General features: G+C 42.0%; 1 protein-coding gene across 1 annotated transcript in view; it reads left to right on the top strand.

Annotated features, from left to right (window-relative positions):
• The first annotated feature begins 394 nt into the window (after positions 1-394).
• LOC117272198 (contactin-associated protein-like 4) overlaps positions 395-21936 on the top strand; it is a 153501-nt gene continuing 131959 nt past the window's right edge. Inside the window, exon 1 of the mRNA XM_033650981.2 lies at positions 395-600. Within this exon, the coding sequence (XP_033506872.2) occupies positions 516-600 (85 nt within the window). The 5' untranslated portion in view covers positions 395-515. The remainder of the gene's footprint in view (positions 601-21936) is intronic.

Raw genomic sequence — 21936 nt, 5'->3', positions numbered from 1 at the left:
TGTCATTGAAGGTTGATAACTGTGAATAAGATGCCACTTGGGAATAGTTATCATGTTGAAATATCATCTAGAGATACAGACTTTTTCAAAATACCACACTAGAATTTGTCACCTTGGTTTGTACCAGTCAGTCAAGACTGTGTCCTGGGTGATGGATTGTAAATGGTGACCTGTCGCTGGTTAGTTGTCAGCAGCACACTCAGTAGAAGATGAAGTGGAGGACCCAGTTTGGCATTGCAGAGGGTCTGGAGACCGCTTTTATTCAACACAGTGACTGAAGAGGGGGTTTTCGGAGGAGGAGGAGGAGGAGGAGGCGCACTGAAGTTGGAGCAGTGACCACATATTTATACCATCTCTCTCTCTCCCTCTCCCTCCCTCTCCCTCCTTCCTTCCTCCCTCTCTCCCCTCAGTCGGGTTTGAGGAGATCTCTCTTGGAGCTGGAGAGGAGAGGTTGGCCGTCTCTCTCCTCCAGCAGCCGCCGGGCTTCTCTGCAGCCTTCCCGCCGCTTCATCATCATGGATTTTGGGACTAAAAGAGTCGCTGGGATTATCGCTCAGGTCGTCCTGCTTCTCTCCAGCTCGTACGGGACAACCGGAGAAGGTGAGCGGGCTGTGCGCTTTTTTACTTTCCCCGGAGGAGACCTAGCGAGTCCGGGCAGCGCAGACCCGGAGGGGCGGCTGTAAAATGGGGTTTCATCCCTCTGTCATTCAGCCTGGGAAATTGCAAACCCTCTGATTTCTGGAATAAGACATTTGCGCAGTGTGTCTCATTTACTTACTATAAGTGCAGTTTTCTAGGATTTTGTTGTAGGGCTGTGCGGTTTTGCACCTATTGGTTGCGCATCAGTTATCGGTTGTTAAAGAGAAATAAGGATAATTAAGGCGATATGATGTGAATAATCATTAAATATTAGCGTATTTATAATAACTTGATCACTTCTAACAATAATTAAGGTCGTTATTTTTGCAGTAGCTGTAAAGCAAACCATGTCTAATATGTAGGATATAACTTTTATGCAAGGCCCTCGTCTTATTTATTATACCATGTTTTAAACACGTGTTTTACTGATCTCACTTCTTCCTGGAAAGCTTTGCATTTTCTGACACTGCTGCAGAGAGGGTTTGTAATTCACAGAGCTGTGTGTTTGGCAGTGAGAGGTCTCAGCTGTGTGTTTTTATCCTCAGTGGGCAGAAAGAAGCATTATCGCCACTATTAGAAGCCAGTTCATCCACCGTGTGCATAAAACAAGGTTATCTGTTTTCATTCTGGTTAATTTAGTGCTCAGTGCAGCATGATGAGCATCCTGGGACTGAGCCACATTTTTGTGCTCTCACACCCCGCCAGAGTGTGAAGGTGTGTGAGAGAGAAAAGCGGTTGTATGCAGGTTGGAGAGGTTTGGGTTGGGACTGAGAGGTTGCTGGTTTGGGGTCTGTGATTTCTGTTAAGGGGAGATAACAGTTTTTCTTTCCGTAAGTGCCACAGAGTCATGTTTGACATCAACATGAGGCAGTTTCCAGGTCTCAAGCTGTGTCAGTGTGTGGATATGAAGTGGTGCGTTGCTGTTATGCTTCCCTGCCACAGGAGAGAGGGAGAGAGGGAGGGAAATCCAAGTGGAGAGATGGGGAGAAACAGGATGAAGGGAGGAGAGAGGAGGGCAGTGTTGTACGCTTCTATGTAATTGAAACAGATGGCGGAAAAAGTCCTTCATCCCTTTGCTGTGTTATTCTCGGCTTCCACGACACAATGATCTCTTGTCCTCATTTTCTCTTCTTCATTTAACCCTGTTTGCCAGTTTCGTGACTTCCTGCCTTTGTTCTTCAAGATATTGCAACATGCGTGCAGAGCAGTTTCCATCCTCTTACTTTACTGTCTCCAGTCTCTCTTTCTCCTCACATCCACCTGTCTTCAACCCCACCGCACATACAAACTTATGGTGTGCAGTCAAACCCACAAATCTTTATTTTAAATTCCAGTGGACCTCTCAGAGTTTCAAAAAACAAAGGGATCATGAGGCTATAAAACATGGATTCTTAGGTTTGAATTCTTCACTAAGAGTACATGAGATACGGTCTAATAGTGTGGAATTAGATAAACTACTTGAAAGGAAAGGGTAAAACTGGATGTTAATATCTTTAGGAATCCCCATTTTTCACTTTAGCAAGGATATTATACCCGCACTTGCAGCGTAATGATACCAAAAGTGTTTTCGAGTCGGATCCTCCTGCTGCAGTTTAATATTACAACCATCGGCTTGAAAATGGCACCGAGAGAGACAGATTGCGTCTTCTACAGTTGGTTACAGACAGATGAAGGAAGGAATGAGGAGATGAGTGAGGAGGAAAAGAGGCGTGTGTATGAAGACAACATTCTTAGAGTATAGCTCCTCATCCATCCTTCCCCCATGAAAGAAACATCCACAGTCTCACCAAAACATCCGATTCTCCCTTTTTCCCCCTCCTGTTGTGTCTCTTCTGCTCTTCCTGACTCAGATCTGCTGCTAACTTTCGGTCCTCTCTTTTCCGACTCATCTTTCTCTTCCTGTTGTTTCCTGTCAGGCTCCCTCCTCCTTTATCCTCCCGACACATTTGTCTTTATTTATTTTCATACCCGCAATTTTTTCCTTTCCCCTCTTCTACCTGGATTTCCGCCCTCCTGCTGCTGTGTCGCATTTTCTTCTCAATTCTTCCTCTTTTCCATCCTCCTCCTTCCTTTCTAGTTTCTCTACCTATATATGCATATTTTTTTTCTCCCTGTTTCATGTCCATATCCCTTTCTCACTCTGCGTGTATTCACTCTCCCGCTGCTCACTTCCGTCTCGCACTGTGGTTTCATCTGAAGGTGTTTATATTTGGTTGCAGCTGATACAGGGTCTAGGAATATTTTGTGAACCTGTTCAGCTTACAGCCAGTAGTATTTAACATCTTTGCATCTTTTTCAGAATTTGTATATCAAACACAAACTTCTCCTGAAAGAGGAGGTCTACTTGTATAGTTTCCATCCTTTTTTTGACTCCATATTTTGAGACAGTTTATTTACTAGCCCTGCACTCCCCTGCAGGTGTTTTTACTTCCTCTGTCTGTACCTCTGCCGGGGTTGAAGGTGGGTGGAGCTTAATGAGGTCACCTGAATTCATGTACCAACAAGCATTATAAAGATGTAGTTTGACCCACCATGGCTTCTTCACCAACGCTAACAAGGGATTCAGGACAAACACACTCTGTACATGCCCACACTGTCCTGAGAAGAGGTCTTTTCAGTGAAAGCACCATGATATTAGCTATTTGATCAAATATAGCTAATATAGCATCTAGAGGTGCAGCCAGGGGGAGGAAAGGGTCGGCTTTGGGAACCTCAGAGTTGTATCTCTACTTTTTGCAGATGAGCTGGTTCTGTTAGCTTCATCACACCGTGACCTCCAGCATGCACTGGGGTGGTTTGCAGCCGTGTGTGAAGCGGTTGGGATTAGAGTCAGCACCTCTAAATCTGAGGCCATGGTTTTTTGCTGGAAACCGGATTGCCCCCTCTGGCTTGGGAGAGAGTTACTGCCTCAAGCAGGGGAGTTCAAGTATCTGGGGGTCTTGTTCACGAGTGATGGTAGAATGGAGTGTGAGATGGATCGGTCGGTTTGGTGCAGCATCTGCAATGATGCAGGCGATGCGCCAGACTGTGGTGGTGAAGAGGGAGCTGAGCCAGAAGGCGAAGCTTTCGATTAACTGGTCCATCTACGTCCCAACCCTCACTTATGAGGGCCATGAGCTTTGGATAGTGACAGAAAAAATGAGATTGTGGCTGAAATGAGTTTCCTCCATGGGATGGTTGGGCCCAGCCTTAGAGATAGGGTAAGGAGCTGGGACATCCAAAGGGAACTTGGATAGAACCACTGCTCCTTCATGTAGAAAGGGGGCAGTTGAGGTGGTTCGGGCAACTGATCAGGATGCCTACTGGGTGCCTCCCGTTAGAGGTGTTCAGGGCATGTCCCACTGGTAGGAGGCCCCGGGGCAGACCCAGAACACCCTGGAGAGATTCCATATCTCATCTGACCTGGGAACACCTTGGGGTCTCCCAGGAGGAGCTGGAAAACGTTTGAGAGAGGGATGTCTGGGGTGCTTTGCTTGGCCTGCTGCCCCTGCGACCTGGCCCTGGATAAGTGGATAAAAATGGATGGATGTTAATAGATGGATCAATGATCAAATATTGCCCATATATTTGATGGATTATGTGTATTTGATCAAAGATTTTGTAAACAAAATCATGAATCTTATTAGAAATGGAAATCCAGCTTTGATTCTTGACATTTTTTTTAAATTGATCCTTAGAACGCATTCATGACATATAACCCTTTTTTCTGTTTCATACCTGCCATACACAAGTTAAATCAACTAGAGTTAGGCAATCTTGTCCATATCCTATCGTCCTATCGCCATCTAGTGAAATCGCCAATGAACAATGTCATCACCGGGGGGGGGTCATTACGCGTCGCCGCTGAAACGTTCACTTATAGCCTCTCTTTGGCGTTTCAGCAGCTTTATAAAACTCTTGAACATGTAATGGCTCCTTAATTAGCAAGTTGACTTTACATAGACGGCATATCTTTTCAATTTCTCCTGACAGTGTGTTGTTTGGTTTGTTCACTGCTCCGCGACATGTGCGTTAAGGCCCGAACATACTCGGGCGGAACATATGCGGAACGGATTCCGCGGAGGTCCGTGCGGACTCAAAGCGGACGTCCACAAGCCCTGTGCGCGCAAAGCTCAGATTTTACGACCACGCGGACTCCGCTCCGTGCACCAGTGACTGCTCGGCATGTATTTTTCACATCGCAGGGATTTTTCACGGACATTTTTACAGAAAACTACAACGCGGAAGTGCACCCCCCGCTCTCTCACTAAGCAGCCTCCCTCTGTCTCCTCTCACTCAGCCTCGTTCAGCCTCGATCTTGTCAGCATGCTCCACACACATGCTGTCTCCCCCCACACCTCGCGATTGCATTGTCATTTAAAGAAGACATCGTGAAACAACCCTTCTATCGCCGATGGACGATCGGATCGCCCTGATGCATTGTTGGGATTTTGGCAACAAGTCCTTCAATTAACACAACAAAATGCATTATTGTTGTGTTTCTGATCTGACACTTATGTCAGGAAGACATAGTTTCTCTGTGTTTTCCATTACTGTCAAATGATAAATCAGTTTTACGATGGGACAACGCTGTGGTTAAGGTTTGGCTAGGTTTAAGGAAAGATCATGCACTGGGGTTAAAATACTACTACCTTAAGGTAAGGGGACATCTGCTGTTATGGTTCCAACAATATACATATAGTTAAAAGTATACTACGCAGGTTTTTTTCTAAAAACAATGTAAGTAATCCTCCTCAGTCACCACTTCTGAACGAATAAAAGTGTGTGGCTATGTATTTTTCTGCAGAAACTCTGCCATCTGCCTGTATTTTCTTATTTTCTGTGTTTGGGATGTTTATGGGCGTGTACGTGCAACCGACAACCATCCACAGTATACCTTTAAGGTTATGGAATGATCGTGGTCATGGTTACCAATGTTGGAAGAACAGGAGACTTGTCGTTCATCTTGGAGGGACAGTCTCAGTTTTGGAGGTGTGCATGACTATGCATCTTTGAGCCTCTGAGACCTACAGTTACTCATAACACCCCTCATTGTGTTGCTTTGCAGAGGCTTCCGTCACAGCTGTTTAATGATGATGAGAAAATGTCTGTGATACATTTCTGCCGTTAAATGAAAAAAAAAAATATATATGGAACATGTTTTACAACCTATTAAATATGTAAAATAGGAAATTACATTAGTTTTTCTTTTGCCTTGATCATTTTCTCTCCCTCGCTGTATATTTCTCTCTCTCTCTCTGTCTATCTGTTTATCTCGCCTGCTCTGACCCAGCAGCACACTCATCATGCACAGACCATAAACCACAGCAGCATATTAAGTTAGGACTGCAGAGGTGGAGGGATCCCAGCCACAGGTTTCAGACCAAGCTTTACATCCCGCCTCCCCACCCCCTGCAGACAGCTCACTGTTCATAATGGAGGTGGTGCTAAATGACAACAAAGTAGAAATACATATTTAAACAGCCACAGATGGTGCTCCGATGACTTGTTAGCCGGAACAACGAGAGCGAGTCACTGGTGATGAGATTCAAGGAAGTCAGCGTGTGAAACAAGCTACCCCGCAGGGCCGTAAAGCCACTGCGTGTTTAATCGCCTTCCAGTATTACAATATGAAAGAGTCCCTGTGTGTTTAGCAGCTGAGAGACTGGCAGCCAAGCGACTAAAATGTAAGCAAAAATGCACCTTTCAACTGCCTGAAACCGTGGTTTGTCATTATACTCATTTTTACTGCAGGTTAGTTCGGTGTTCAAGGATAAAGGTGTGATGTTCTTTTCACCTTTTTTCTCTGAGGAAAAAGCACAGAATGATTCCCTGAAGGTTTGAAAAGGCTGTAAACAAATGAATGTTGTTGTAGTTCAGTGTTGTTGCTTGCTTATCTTTTGTGTCTCTCCAGATATTGTATATTAAGTGGCTGAAAATAAACTGATGACTGGGCAGCTAAAGCTCAGGTAGTCTCTATACAGATAATTGCATAGGTATGCAGAATCTGTAGGCAATGGGACAAGATTTTGGTTTTGGAGATGTTCTGGTTTGCGTTTGTAGTCCGAGTAGTATTGACCAATCACGTTTGAAGGTGGACTGTCTGTGTGAGGAGGTGGAATACTTTGGCCAAAATGCCATCTCGGAAACCATCGACTATCGTCTGTAAATGTTTTATCTTGGGTTTTTTTCTAAATTTACTTGCATTCATAAGCAGATATCTGTTCGTAGAGATAAGCTGAAATGACAGAAAGTCTTGGCCCGGGTATCCAGATTTCCCGAAATACTGGCTGTGTCCCTCAGTGGCTTTATCGTTGCCAGACCGACAGCTGACGAGTTCTGAGATTGCGGCTTAGATGATGCAACAAGTTGGCCATTAATCATCAGTGTTGGTGGTCGAATCCCAGACTTTCCTGTCCAAATGTCGATGTGTCCTTGAGCAAGACTGAACCTTGAATTGCTCCCAATGAGAACAAGCATCTGCCGAATGTAACATGATGTAATGTAAAAACAAGTGCATGTCTGTTGTGTTTTGGTGGTGACTACACTTTTGGGAAATGGAAGACATTTCTGGGATGCAGAAAGTGGTATAGTATACCTAAGTTTATGTCTTTGTCAGCATTAGAATGAATGCTTTGTGAAAGTAAATTAGGCAAAGACTAATTATTGCAACATGCTGAATATCACAGACTGATGAGATCGAACAGTTTCTCACTTGGGATTTTACCTAATGTAACCTGGTACCAGGTAACCTGAGGCTTTGACCTCTGTCAGTCTGTCAGGTTCAGTTATTGTATTAAAATTAACTTTTTAAGACCTTTTTAATGCCACACAGGACACAGTTGAAAACAAGTTTCATAATCATGCAAACCAGAATATGAGAGTATGATGGAAAATGAGTAGTGATTATATGGACTGGACTTCTTTTCTGTTCTTTTATTTCAGTATTTTCCATCAGTATATTATACTGATCGTTTGATAGCTTGGTGTGGGAGCTCTTCTGTGCAGAGTTTGCATGTTCTCCCTGTGTCAGCGTGAGTTTTCTCTGGGTACTCCGGTTTCCTCCCACAATCCAGAGACATGCAGGTTAATTGGTGACTCTAAATTGGCTGTAGGTGTAAATGTGAGCGTGAATGGTTGTCTGTCTCTACATGTCAGTCCTGTGATAGTCTGGCGACCTGTCCAGGGTGTACCCTGCCTCCTGCCAGATGTCAGCTGGGATAGGCTCCAATCCCCCTGTGACCCTCAAGAGGATAAGCGGTTATGGGAAATGAATGAATATTATAAATATTGTTAACATTAAATTAATGCGGCCTGGACCTGGATAAGTGACGCATGTGACAGAGATGAATTAAGCAATTAAAATGATGAATTTCATTTCAGTCTTTGCTAAGGCTGAAACTTGCCCATTATGTGACGACCATTAACTTACTGTAGCTAACAGTAGTGAAGGTGTTTTTTACAGGTCTGATGGTGACACAAAATCCATAGAAGCCTATCAGACACAAAGCATTTTGCAGGGTCTCCTGACATCCCACAACCAGATACTAAGACATTTCAAATAAACATAATTGCCTACAGTAGGCAAGATAAAAATATTTAAGACTTTTATAAATTACATTTAAGATGTTTTAATACCATCTAAGGCCTTTTTACACAGAAACTGAATTAAATTAATTTTTAGACTTTTGAAGACTTGTGGATGCCCCAGTTTGCTCTCTGCAATTGTGAACAGTATGAGTATTTGTTAGAACAGTCCGCACAGCCCCTCTGTTCAGCTTCTCTTAGCGTGCATTTAAAATGTTTTAACGGGGATGCTTGCAGTCAAAGATTTTGTATCATAAGATTAAAATTGTGGAATTGAATTGAAATGAGTCTGAAAAAAAAAGCAGAAGTGTTCAGCAGACCTTCCCTGAATAACAATAACAGCACCATTCGAGGGTTCTTTCATTAGAGACAGTTATGTTTTTTTCTTTCTTTCTCTGTTTATTGGTTCTCTGCTGTGTCTCTAATTGTGCCCTCAGAAAGTTTTGTTGTCTTATAACTTGTTTTGTTCTGATTTATTTCACGGTTCCTCCGAGCACTGCAGTGCTGTGAATTCCTGTCTGTATTAATTACTGGATTTAATTAGCTTTGCTGTATTGTTAGCTGGTGGTTTCTCTCAGATGCCTTCAGAAATCCTTTTGATTCTTTGACTTCGCTTTTACCCCCTTTGGATTGCAACTGCTTCTGAACACATAAGCTTGGCATGTCTCCAACATGTCAGCCTTATTTAGGCTTGCTGTGATGCAAGCCTTGTTGTTTAGTTGTGTCATAAAAGTGCACTTTAAGTGTTTCTATCGTACTTTGCAGTGGATGTTATATAACTATACAGTAAATCTGGACGAAGAAGACAGCAGCGTCTTTGGCTGCAAGCCTCGTCAAGTTGCAGGAGGCTTTTACTTTTCTCAGTCTCTTACTTAATGTTGATTAGGATATAAACTAAAACAGAACAAAATGTTACACAATACTCCTGCGCTTATGAGGACATAATGCATCCTCTAGCCCCCAGCCACACATGCATAAAAATAAGATCCAAAACCAACTCTGATGGCCTTTGCACACAAAGTCCGTATTTTTCGTATTCATGTTTTTTAAGCCATCATCTGATAAACATTGTTATGCACAGAAACCTTGCAAACCAAGTCCAATGCTTTTTATTGTCATATTGGTTCCAAAAATTTGCAGCACAAGACAAAATGGAAAGACACTTTTCATCCCTCGCCTCTTTCCACTTGAGGTATCGTCCTGGCTGTCACCACTCTCTCCCACTGTCTTGCATTTGGCACAGTGGCTACCTGAAAGGGCTGAGCTGTCCCTCCTCTCCGACTCCACACTGTCTGGCTCTCTCTCTCTGTCTGCATGCGGTCCACATCCACCTCCTCCATCATCATCTAAATGAATATTTCTATCTGACCTCTTGAAAGAGAGCTGAGTTATGAAATGATTATGTGCATTCTGTTCCTCTCTCGTGTTGCGGATGTGTCCCGCAGATTACGCCACATTTTTTCAGCTCTCTAAAGACTTTTGACCGATGTAAAGAAACGCAGAAAATCAAACCTGTTCCGAAAACTTTAATGACAAACAAAATTAGTGGGGTATATATGCAAAGGTGATTGACACAACATGAGGTACAAGATTTTAATTTTGGATGGACAGTACGTACTTGTGCAACAGCCTTTAGAGGGAAATTCCATAGACCCTTTTAGGCCAGATGTCACAATGATGTCAGTTTGTTAGCTGGAGACAAAACACAACTTGCCATTGCGTTAGGCTACATAGGAGTCTAAAGATGTTGCTTTGTTGTGATATTGGGAACCAGAATAGAAGGAGTCATGGCTCAGAACTTACATTTTATCACACACCAGCTGCCACTGCCCGTCAACCAAAATAAAGATAACTGTGGTTAAATGCGATGAAACAAAAGGACTGGACAGAGGCGATCATCAAAAATGCTCACATGTGCAGGTCAGGGAAAAGTATTACTGTTGTAGGGATAAATAATGTTATGTGTATTAAGGGTTGTCATGCCCACCTACTCAGAAATGGGGGAGGTATTAAGACGACTGTTGGATTTCTCCATAGCACTAACTTTTTAGAGCATTATCTAACGTTAGCTTTGCCTGAAAACCATTCAGGTGTCGTTCTCCTCTGTAAGATTGGCCTAGTAATAAACCACAAAGCCGGCCATCCCACCTTCAGCAATCCTGTCAAGTCATCCATCCACTGAGTGAGAGCATACATGTCGGCCAGTCTGGTCCTGGTGGCCAATGTTTACCTGTTCAAGTAACGCTCCTGGAGATTGAGTGACCTGACATGGTGTGTTCGAAAATTCAGTCTGATGCTCCACACAAAATGAGAGCCCTGTTGGTCGAAGAAACAGAATGTTCTATTTCTACATGAATTAACAAACGATTAAGTTAATCACACGTTCACTTTGCTCGGCACTGTGCTGCTCCATCTCCCCACACAAAAAGCCAAGTGTGCGCTGCTCCGTATAACCAAACGGTACATTAAGCCAGCGCTCCGAATTTACAAACAGTTCAGATTGTGCATTCTTTTGTGCCGTAGCGCACTCTGAATGATTATTTCTGAATCCACCACTTGTATCATCGTCCTCCATTTTCTAAAACAAGCCAACAGAACTCGCTAGCTAGTGCTAGCAAAATTTTGTGGAGAATTGTTTTGCCTCCAGCTCAGTCCCGCCCACCAAAAACGTCATACTTTTTACTAAAAGTAAAGGGTCTATAGATTTGTGATGATCCAGTGATGTCACTTGAGTCAACATTGGTTGGTGCTAAGACTGCGGCGTTGAAAATGAAAGAAAGAAAATGGGGGTATGGTGTTAAGTTTGTGTATCTCCTGCAGGCTTGCATTACATCAGCTGCATAACACACACCAAACTCTTAGTCTGACTTTACAGTGGTTGGGTTGCGTTGTGGGTTATGTGGGCTCCAGATTCAGATAAGGAAAAAGAATGCATTAAATTATAAATGTTTTTATCCTATTTTTAAACTATCCAGTATGAGTTTGAAAATCTTGTACAGGTACAGTACTCTTTTAACTCTCAGAAATGTGGAAAGTGTAGAAAGACCAAAATGTTCTTACTCAAAAATACCCTGATTCTCAAGGTCTAAAACTCAAATCGGTCCTCTTACAGAATGCAGCACATTTATCTTTAAGCTAGAAACAGACACTGTTTATTGCCGGTTCAAAATTAATGACTGTGTATTGGCCCTCCGTGAAAACATCAGGCAAACATGAGGCATAGTTGACATGGATAGGAAGATACAGCTGCCTGGAGTTAGACACATATCCACCAGTGAGGTTCAAGGATCTCTCTAAAGTGTTATACCTAAAGTCACTTAGGGTGTTTTCACACCTATAGTTGGTTTGCCCTGGTCCAGATTGGGTCCGTCATTACAGTGTTGCATATTGCTTTTGTGTTTACACTGCAGCATTTACAAGTTTTCTAATTGCTCAGAATTTCCATGTAGGGAAAGTCCAGAAAGCAAACAGAGTAAAGAAGAGCTGACTCCTGTTCTGCTAACGTTCCACTTTCCAGTTTCACAACAGAGGGACAACAATGTGTGTTGATTTTGGCCCTGGACACTGTTTATTACAATGTTTGCATTTATCACTTTAGGCAAATGATAGTTTGAAAATGAGGTGCGGCTGGAAAATAATCTGTTGATGAACTGCAGTCGCAGGAGATGCATATCAAGACAGTTCAGAAGGAGGCGCACATTAATCCTCCTAAACTGTGACAGGTTCATCAGCTGAAAATATTTCCTAAGATCTATCAGGTATGCCTGTGGTCTTCAACACAGCCCGCACCTGTTTAGCACTGGTGTGAACAGAGAATGCAAGTATAGGCTCTTTTACAGATGAAGTTACACACAAGCACAAAACAGCAGGCTATGGGAGCTGGTTTAATCCAAAAAAGGCAATGTGGTTCTTTTGGGTTTGAGTTAGGGCGGCACCACAACTGTACCAAGCTGCACCAGCTGAGTTCATTTGTAACAGGGCCGAAAGCACCTCTTCAACAAGGTATAGGTTCGGTTATTTGTGATAGCTGTTTACACCTGCCCACACAAACTGCACGACAGGGGTTTACGCTCCAGGGTTCGATTCAGCCAAACGAAACAAGGCAGGTTTGAAGTCACACTTCATTTCCCAGAATGCCTTTCAAGATCTTTCTCAGCAGCTTATTCTCTGGTGTGTGCTTTATGTGTAGGTGGATGGAGCGATTGTGATAAAGTAATGAGCTTCCAGTCGAGAAAAAGTAAGATTAGAGAGAAAAAAAGAACGTTGCCACAGCGGGCTGTTCCTGGTTGTTCAAATTATAATAAGGCTTTTGAAGAGGCTCCTTTGGGTGCAAAATTGGTCTCCCACATCCTCTATGATGAATTTCTCTGTGTATGATTGCTGAACATTGGTGCAAAATTGAGACTCTTGAAAGAAGCTCTTGCTGTTTAATTGTGTGGAGCAAACCATTTCCTGCCATTGTATTAAGTGTTTTGTTGTTATATTCTAAATTATTAACAAGTGGAAATTGTACCTTTAGTCTCTTCCACTTGGGTATGGTGTTAAGTTTGTGTATCTCCTGCAGGCTTGCATTACATCAGCTGCATAACACACACCAAACTCTTAGCCTGACTTCACAGTGGTTGGGTTGCGTTGTGGGTTATGTGGGCTCCAGATTCAGATAAGGAAAAAGAATGCATGAAATTATAAATGTTTTTATCCTATTTTTAAACTATCTAGTATGAGTTTGAAAATCTTGTACAGGTACAGTACTCTTTTAACTCTCAGAAATGTGGAAAGTGTAGAAAGACCAAAATGTTCTTACTCAAAAATACCCTGATTCTCAAGGTCTAAAACTCAAATCGGTCCTCTTACAGAATGCAGCACATTTATCTTTAAGCTAGAAACAGACACTGTTTATTGCTGGTTCAAAATTAATGACTGTGTATTGGCCCTCCGTGAAAACATCAGGCAAACATGAGGCATAGTTGACATGGATAGAAAGCTACAGCTGCCTGGAGTTAGACACATATCCACCAGTGAGGTTCAAGGATCTCTCTAAAGTGTTATACCTAAAGTCACTTAGGGTGTTTTCACACCTATAGTTGGTTTGCCCTGGTCCAGATTGGGTCCGTCATTACAGTGTTGCATATTGCTTTTGTGTTTACACTGCAGCATTTACAAGTTTTCTAATTGCTCAGAATTTCCATGTAGGGAAAGTCCAGAAAGCAAACAGAGTAAAGAAGAGCTGACTCCTGTTCTGCTAACGTTCCACTTTCCAGTTTCACAACAGAGGGACAACGATGTGTGTTGATTTTGGCCCTGGACACTGTTTATTACAATGTTTGCACTTATCACTTTAGGCAAATGATAGTTTGAAAATGAGGTGCGGCTGGAAAATAATCTGTTGATGAACTGCAGTCGCAGGAGAAGCATATCAAGACTGTTCAGAAGGAGGCGCACATTAATCCTCCTAAACTGTGACAGGTTCATCAGCTGAAAATATTTCCTAAGATCTATCAGGTATGCCTGTGGTCTTCAACACAGCCCGCACCTGTTTAGCACTGGTGTGAACAGAGAATGCAAGTATAGTCTATTTTACAGATGAAGTTACACACAAGCACAAAACAGCAGGCTATGGGAGCTGGTTTAATCCAAAAAAGGCAATGTGGTTCTTTTGGGTTTGAGTTAGGGCGGCACCACAACTGTACCAAGCTGCACCAGCTGAGTTCATTTGTAACAGGGCCGAAAGCACCTCTTCAACAAGGTATAGGTTCGGTTATTTGTGATAGCTGTTTACACCTGCCCACACAAACTGCACGACAGGGGTTTACGCTCCAGGGTTTGATTCAGCCAAACTAAACAAGGCAGGTTTGAAGTCACACTTCATTTCCCAGAATGCCTTTCAAGATCTTTCTCAGCAGCTTATTCTCTGGTGTGTGCTTTATGTGTAGGTGGATGGAGCGATTGTGATAAAGTAATGAGCTTCCAGTCGAGAAAAAGTAAGATTAGAGAGAAAAAAAGAACGTTGCCACAGCGGGCTGTTCCTGGTTGTTCAAATTATAATAAGGCTTTTGAAGAGGCTCCTTTGGGTGCAAAATTGGTCTCCCACATCCTCTATGATGAATTTCTCTGTGTATGATTGCTGAACATTGGTGCAAAATTGAGATTCTTGAAAGAAGCTCTTGCTGTTTAATTGTGTGGAGCAAACCATTTCGTGCCATTGCATTTAGAAATATTTAAGTGTTTTGTTATATTCTAAATTATTAACAAGTGGAAATTGTACCTTTAGTCTCTTCCACTTGCATAAAGGTGTCACAGAACACCTTGTCATCATACTGCGTGAAGTTATTAAGGGCATCCAGGAGACAGAGCAACACTGGCATTCATTTGGAGTCGTGTATCTGTCCACCTGATTAATCTAAATCTAACATTCAGTCTGTAGCTCTGTTTCTGGGGCTGTATTCACAAAGCTTCCTAGTACAAAGAGTTGCGCTTGGTGACATAATTCTAAGAAAATTCTTTGAATTGTGATGTTTTCTTTGAATTTCCACTCAAAGTTTAGACTAGGTCTTTGTAAAGATAGAATTTATTCACAGAGTATCTTTGACCTTAAAAGAGCTCCGAAGATGAAAAACTATTCGGAGCAGGGAGGAGGACTTTCAGGAGGCTTAAGAGTTTCTTAAGCAGATAAGAAAATGGAGTAGAGAGTCAGAGAGGTAGGAGAAATGTTCCTCAAATGCTGGATGACAGTGAGTTAATGAAATGGTACACATTAGATGGTGCGGGGATGATATCTGTGGTCGATCTCATTAGGGATACGCACACATTTCCCACCTAACACAATAATGCTATAACACCAGAAATAAAATGATCACAACACTAAGATATTTGAAAACTAAAAATGACAACACTTTCACAGTCAGCAGATCTTTCTTTTCCACCGGGTGTCCACACCTTACAGGCTCACAAAAGGGTGTGTCTGTGACAATCAATCACATCTAGCAATGGGGTCAACCACGCCTCCTCACCAAGATAAAAGTTTCTGAGCCTTCATTGCTCAAACTTGCTCCGAGAACTTTCCTAAATCACCCCTAAGCTAGGAATACTTATCAAAAAATTTTAAGCTAAGTTAGGAGGTTAGCTGCTAAATGCCTCACTATGTTCAAACAGCTCATCACTTAATGTGTCTAACTGCCAATTGAGGGTAAACTAAAAAATTAAAGTTGTGTTTCGGAAAACCAGAATGAGTTAAAAGAGGCTAATACGCTCAAATATAGCTGTGAGCTTCTTCACGGGTTCATCAACAGGCATGTCTAGAAATACCAGAAATAGGATACCAGAAATTTTGTAATCACTACCAATGAAATTCCACGATACTCGATACCCGTTGTCATACCTCGGTTAAACCTCTCTCACCCAATAAATCCCATGTACATAGACATACACATAAACTTTTAAATTGTATTTAATTCTAATGTTGTTATCAATCCCGAAGCAAAGGAAAACAGGAGTCTAAATGGGCTCATGATTTTGATATTTTAATCAGAATCAGAATCAGAAATACTTAATTGATCCCTGAGGGAAATTGTGATAGCCGACAGTATATTAACATATTTCTCATCCATTATTGTTGTTCTTCAGCACTTGTACATTTAAGATGTGACAGGCAGCCTTTGAGGTAGGCCATTTGTCCCATTCAACCTCTGCTAGGATTGGATGGCGGGGTACAAATTAACAGTGACAAGTGCATGTTTTACCCAAAGTTGAACTTTTTTCAATGGTCAGCAACTAGAGAAAAATGCAAACATGCAGTGTTCAGCGCAGAAAAGACGTTCAGCGCCTTTTCTCTCTGCTGGCGTTTGTAGTATAATGGTAATTTGTAGCGTTCCCATTGTGAAGAATTAACAAAATCCGCAGGCCTCAGGAAACAGGAAGTGCTTTTCTTTTTGATGAGTTGAGAGCTGAAGCTGGAGCTGTGGAAGTATTGCATCCCTGGTACCTACATTACCTACAAGACTATAAAGAAACAAATATTATAATGTTTTCACGAGTTTGGCATCGACTTAGTATCAAGTATTCATTCTTGTGGCGTCAGCACAGGCAACTCTTTTCATCTTACACATAGTTAGTGGACCTATTGTTAATACATTATTGTTTAGTGCAGCTTTGAGCCTTGTTCTCTTTCCCTCCTCAGCCTTGCACCAAACTGTACCCTGAAGAAAACTGAATAAAACACTCAGGAAACAATTAATTCAGCTCATCGATCTTCTCAGCGACGCCACATTTTTCTACAGCTGTTATATCGCGCTATCAAATTTTTATTAGAATTACAATGAGGCTACTATTACTCATGTAAGAGTTGTAAGTACCCTTGGGGTGGTTTCATTAAACAGATGTACATAGATAAGTAAGTCGTTATTGACAGAGGAGGATCAGGATGGATCGATAAGGAGAAGACTTGTGTTCTCCCTGTGAGAAAGAAAAAAAAGAGTGAGATGATGAGAGGATATTAAACTTTAATACTCCCTGTGGGGGGAATAGGTCACTGACGCTTGGTATAAGAAAAACAATCCATACAAATCCAATAGATAAGAATATAACAAATCCAAAACTGCAAGCAGAAGTAGTGTCTGGCCTGTTATTAGGTGTCAAAGATGGGGGAGGACTATGGATTGAGACAGTTAAATAAATAAATAGATAAATACAAGTGCAATAACAATAATTATTTAGCTGAGTTGAGGATGAATCAATATTTAGCAGATTAACAATGACCTCTTTAAAGGTGAATCATAAGCTGATTAACAGACAAACATATTACAACATTCAAGAAAGTAAATTACAGTTGAGGGTTTGGATCGGGAGGACAGATAAATGAAAAGTATTGTCATGAGCAGCTGCAGAGAGCCAAATTAAAACCTTATCACCTTGATGGAAAAGCTTTTGTACCCGGAGGAGAATCTGCCATTTAAAAGCCATAACCAAAAACAAACAAACTCCCTGAAACCAATACGTTGTCCTTCAACCATCAACTCCCCAAAGAGCCCACCTATCATTCATTTAATAATCGTCCACGCTGACTTTTCTCTCCACATTTCATTTGTTTCCAGTGCCAGGGGCAAGGTCTGGCTGAAGCTGTTTATCAGAGTGAATTGAAGGAGCTAAAATACGTCCTGAGTGGTTTGATATTTGTGTTTCTTCACTCTCAGTAACTCAGCGTCTGAGCAGCGAGGCCTCAATCACTTAGGTAAGTGGGGCTGCTTTTCATCCCTTCTTCACAGAGACACTGTATATTCAGTATAGCAGGTGTGACGAATCAGAACTGAACAGTGAAATACTAACTGCTAAACCGCAGTGATTAAACAATATAAATTTAGAGAAAGTTGCTGCACGAATGCATCAGCATGTAGTTGCTACCTTGTTGGCCACATACAGCATTCAGGATACAGATAGACTGATTTGTCATCAATATTTCTCCAGAACTATTATTTGGTTCACCATTTGACTGTCTCGTTTGTGTCTTAAAAATAATACAGAATAAAGAATAGAGTTTCTGCTTTTCTGTCAGCCAAACTCAGCTCTCAGCATCCAATTCTGAATTGTCTCTGCCATACTGTTTATCCATTGGAGATACAGTGTTATTGGAGAAAGGCCTCCAAACTGTCCTCCCCTGCCAGCATGACTCTTGGACACCAAACAGTACACTGGTTGTCTGGTTGTGGTCAGTCTGCGGTCATTCCAGATAGAAGTGAAGCTACACTTCTAGTCAGCTAGTTGGTGGTAAAACTTCTAAAGATTAACTCAGGCGACACCTCATTTCACCACCTATGTATCACCTTTCATCAGAGACTTTAATTAATTGAAGTCAGTTATTTTACTTCACATATGGACAGAGAGAAAATCGTGGCTGCTCTGCGCTTAATATGCTCTTTGTTTGTCAGTGTCCATCGTAGGCCTACCTTACCCTTGGATCTACACCGATCAGCCAAAACATTAAATAACTGAAGTGAATAACTTTGATTATTTTGTTTCAATGCATTGTTCTGCAGAGAAACATTTGATTCCGACATTCATGTAGATACCACCTGACATGTGTCACCCACTCAAACACCGTTGCAGACCAAGAACCCCCTCTCATGGCAACAGTACTCCCCAATGGCAGTGGCCCTCAGCAGAAAAAAGCAGCATGTGTGTGACAAAAAGCTCAAGGTGTCGACCTGGCTTTTAAATTTCCCAGATCCTAATCTGTTTAAGGATTCTTGTGATGAGCTGGTACCCCAGATGTACCTCTAATCCAGGGATCTCTGGGAGTGTCCTGCGGCGTCTGGCACCAGTGCGTTGGCGGCAGATCCATTTAGTCCAGTGGGTTGTGAGGTGGGTTAATATCACGTGCCACAGATGCTCATTCAGATTGGGATCTGGGGAATTTGGAGGCAAGTTTGATACTTTGAGGTCTTTGCCACATTCCTTTGGCCATTGCTGAGCGATGTTTGCAGTGTGGCATGGTGCATTATCCTGCTGGAGAGCCACTGCCACTGGGGAGTGCTTATGCCATGACAGTGTGTACTTTGTCTGCAACAGTGTTTGAGTGGGTTGAACATGTCAGGTGGTATCCACATGAATGCCAGAACCAAAGGTTTTCCAGCAGAACAATGCATTGGAACAAAATAATAAAAGTTATTCACTTTAGCTTTCAGTGGCTTTAATGTTTTGGCTGATCGGTAGGGATATCCTGATCCAGCTTTTTCACTTCCGATCAGATACCGATATTACAGCCTTGAGTTCTGGCCGATACCGATACCAATCCAATCCAAGCATGTGTTATACATATTCACTTATTTTATTGTCAGTCATGTTAGAAAAGGTTTGATCAAGCGATATTACTCTAACATGAACAACTTAATCAGGTTAGTTAGAATGATCCACAACAGCTGGTATGAGAAACTGACCTGTTTATTGTTAACAGGGTTAAATAAACAAACTTTAAACTTGAACATTAACATTAAATAAAAAATATAGCTGGTTTGCTTTTGCTGCTTTGACCCCTTAATAGAAAATAAATCAACAGAAGAAATCTTTAAAATGTCTCACATTGAAATTAAAATAGCAGCAAGACTCCACACACTTGTGCTTTGCCCCCCTAATAAATAAAAAATAGATTAACACCACAAGACATTGTTGACATTTAACAAACAATGCAGCCTTTCCTTTTCAGTTATTTTTGTAGCTTCAGTGCCAGCCTGGTGCTGCTGTTTCCTGTGTGTCTGCATGCTGGCCTGGTGGATTGATAGTAAGTGCAGGAGCGGATCACTGGAATGGACTGCTTGAATCACAGAGCACTGGGCTGGCTGGAAAACCTGGATTGGACTCCATGAAAAACTGGATTGGAGTTCTTGGATCGGCATTTTTCCATGCAGTCCGATCCGATGCCGATACACTTTTTTTGCTTATATCGGCGGCCGATACCGATCCGAATATCGGATCAGGACATCCCTACTGATCGGTGTATGAAGATATTTTAAAAGAAAGAAACTGCATTATTAAGTGATATTCATTTAGGAACGGGTGCAGACTGACCATCAGGAAGTTTCTTTAATTTTCCTGGTTGGCTGGTCTTGTGAGGGCTGTTCTTTTTTCCCAACCCTGACATTATGTTAACACCAGATGTAGCCACACATGTATCCTTCCACCGATCTCTCCAAGTCTGTCACTAGCTCTCTTTTTCAGCTTGATATGGGCCGCTTGAATGCATTTATCATGAGTGTCAGTATATGAGTGCACTACCATTGTAGTGTGGCCTGATTTGACCACAGAAATGCAGGTGATTGCGTGCTTGAACTCAGTTATTTTTAGAACAGGCCCTGTAGGCAACTGATTGGTTCCCTAAAGGCAACCAAATCCCCATGAGCATTATGTTAACCCATAATAAAGCATATGATGTTTGATTGTCAGCCCAGTACTAAAAATGTTTGTTAAGTACTTCGAGATGAAAACCTATGAACTTTTCAGAAAGGTGCCAGTGTTGTCACTGTTGCTTTTTAGCGACTGTCTATCCTGAGCTGTTTGAAAAGTTAGATGCGATGTTACTGTATACATTGTAAGCTTGTGTAAATAGCGTAAATATTTGCAGTTACTATACCCAGTAGTGGAAATGGTGAACAGTGGACAACAGTTAGCAACCAAAGTAGTTGTGAAAACTCTACGCGGTAAAAGAAAAAGAGCTCCATTCTGTGCTCTTTCCAACAGCAGGACCAACAATAATACCACTTGTATTGTATATGCTAGTAGGGAAATGTTAAAAAGTTGTGTGTTTCCACTTCACTACTGCTGTAGTTGAATATCTACAAAGTAATTACCGTTTAGAGAGCAATCAAAATATCAGTAAGAAAAAAAGCCATTTTCACAGTCGTCATCTTCAAGTATACTTTCTTTCTCTCGCTCTCAGTCTCATCAGTCTTCCCTGAGGTTTTTATCTCCCCTCTGAGCTGATTTAAAGCCACTGGAGTGTGGGTTATAATCATAGCCTAATGACAGATAATCTGAAGAACACTAAATGACTTTAATCCCAGCCTAATGACAGATAATACCACTGCACACCCACTGCGTGTGTGTGTATGCGTATTTGCATTTTTACCCTCGTCCCTGGGTGTTTAAATGATGTTGACTCACTGGTTCCTCTGACTCACCACTTTCCCAGTCCAGCCCCAAGTTTTAAACTTCCAGCTAATGAAATTTAAACTTTGTGAAGTACTGCCTAAAAGTCAAATTTAAAAAGCTTTTTGTGAGTCAGATGAAATTCATTCATATTCAAACAGCTCCTGCCCCGTTGTCCTGTGATTATATTTCATGAGGGCTGACATGATGGACAGGTAATCATATTCTCTTGGCTTTGAACTCGGTGACCAGTGTCTCAGCTAATTAGGCTGTAAGATCTGCATGGTTTGGTTATTTACATGCTCAGAGTTGAAGGAACAGTTTGATTATTCAGCTGCTGCTGGCTGTGGAGGGATTTAATATTAGTTACAGTAAATTATTGAAATGCTGGAGGCTGAATGGCAAATTCAGGAGTGTTATTGCTCACCCATTGAAGGCTATTCATCGCCTTAAGAAAGAGTTGGTTATTTAAGCTGTGGAGGCTCCAGGGGAATATTAGGGGTGCTTGATTAAATCTCTGAGCTCATGAAGTATCTTTCATCTTCTCCAGGATTAATCTGGTGGAAAAAAATGCTGAGAATGGAGAGTGTGAACCAGAGCTTATTCCAGGTGTGGGCTTGCCTCATGGGAATTTATTGCTTTTTAGTGAACTGCATGTTTGCAATGAGAGGAACAAAGCCGCTGCAGTTTGGTATGGCTAACTTCCCAGCTATCCTCCTGGTCCTTTATGATTCATGAGCGGGCAGCATCAGCCAGAGCCTGGATGAGGAAGAAGGAAAGTAGCTGAGGGTAAACCTCCCTCATATTTCTTCTTTAGTGTCTTTTATGGAAATGTGTGCAGGCAAAGTGGAGCCATGAATGGGATCTGATGAAGTCAAGGTTACTGAACGGATGTGGAGCCACCAGTCATGAATCTGGATTTATTAAACCAGGAACAGGTAGTTAAGTGAGGAGCTAACGGAGGACTGCAGTCCATCCATTTGATATTGGGGCCTGCTGGACTGCTGTATTTGTTCAAGGCTGTCCCCAGAAGAAGTCTGGCTCTCCAAAAAATGAAGCCATTTATCAAATGGAGCTGGCGTCATCACAGATGACTTG

The sequence above is a fragment of the Epinephelus lanceolatus genome, chromosome 12 (genome assembly GCF_041903045.1).
Source record: "Epinephelus lanceolatus isolate andai-2023 chromosome 12, ASM4190304v1, whole genome shotgun sequence".
In the NCBI taxonomy this organism is placed as follows: Eukaryota; Metazoa; Chordata; class Actinopteri; order Perciformes; family Serranidae; genus Epinephelus; species Epinephelus lanceolatus.
Note: the sequence above shows the minus strand (reverse complement) of the source record. Positions and strands in the feature narration are given on the sequence as shown.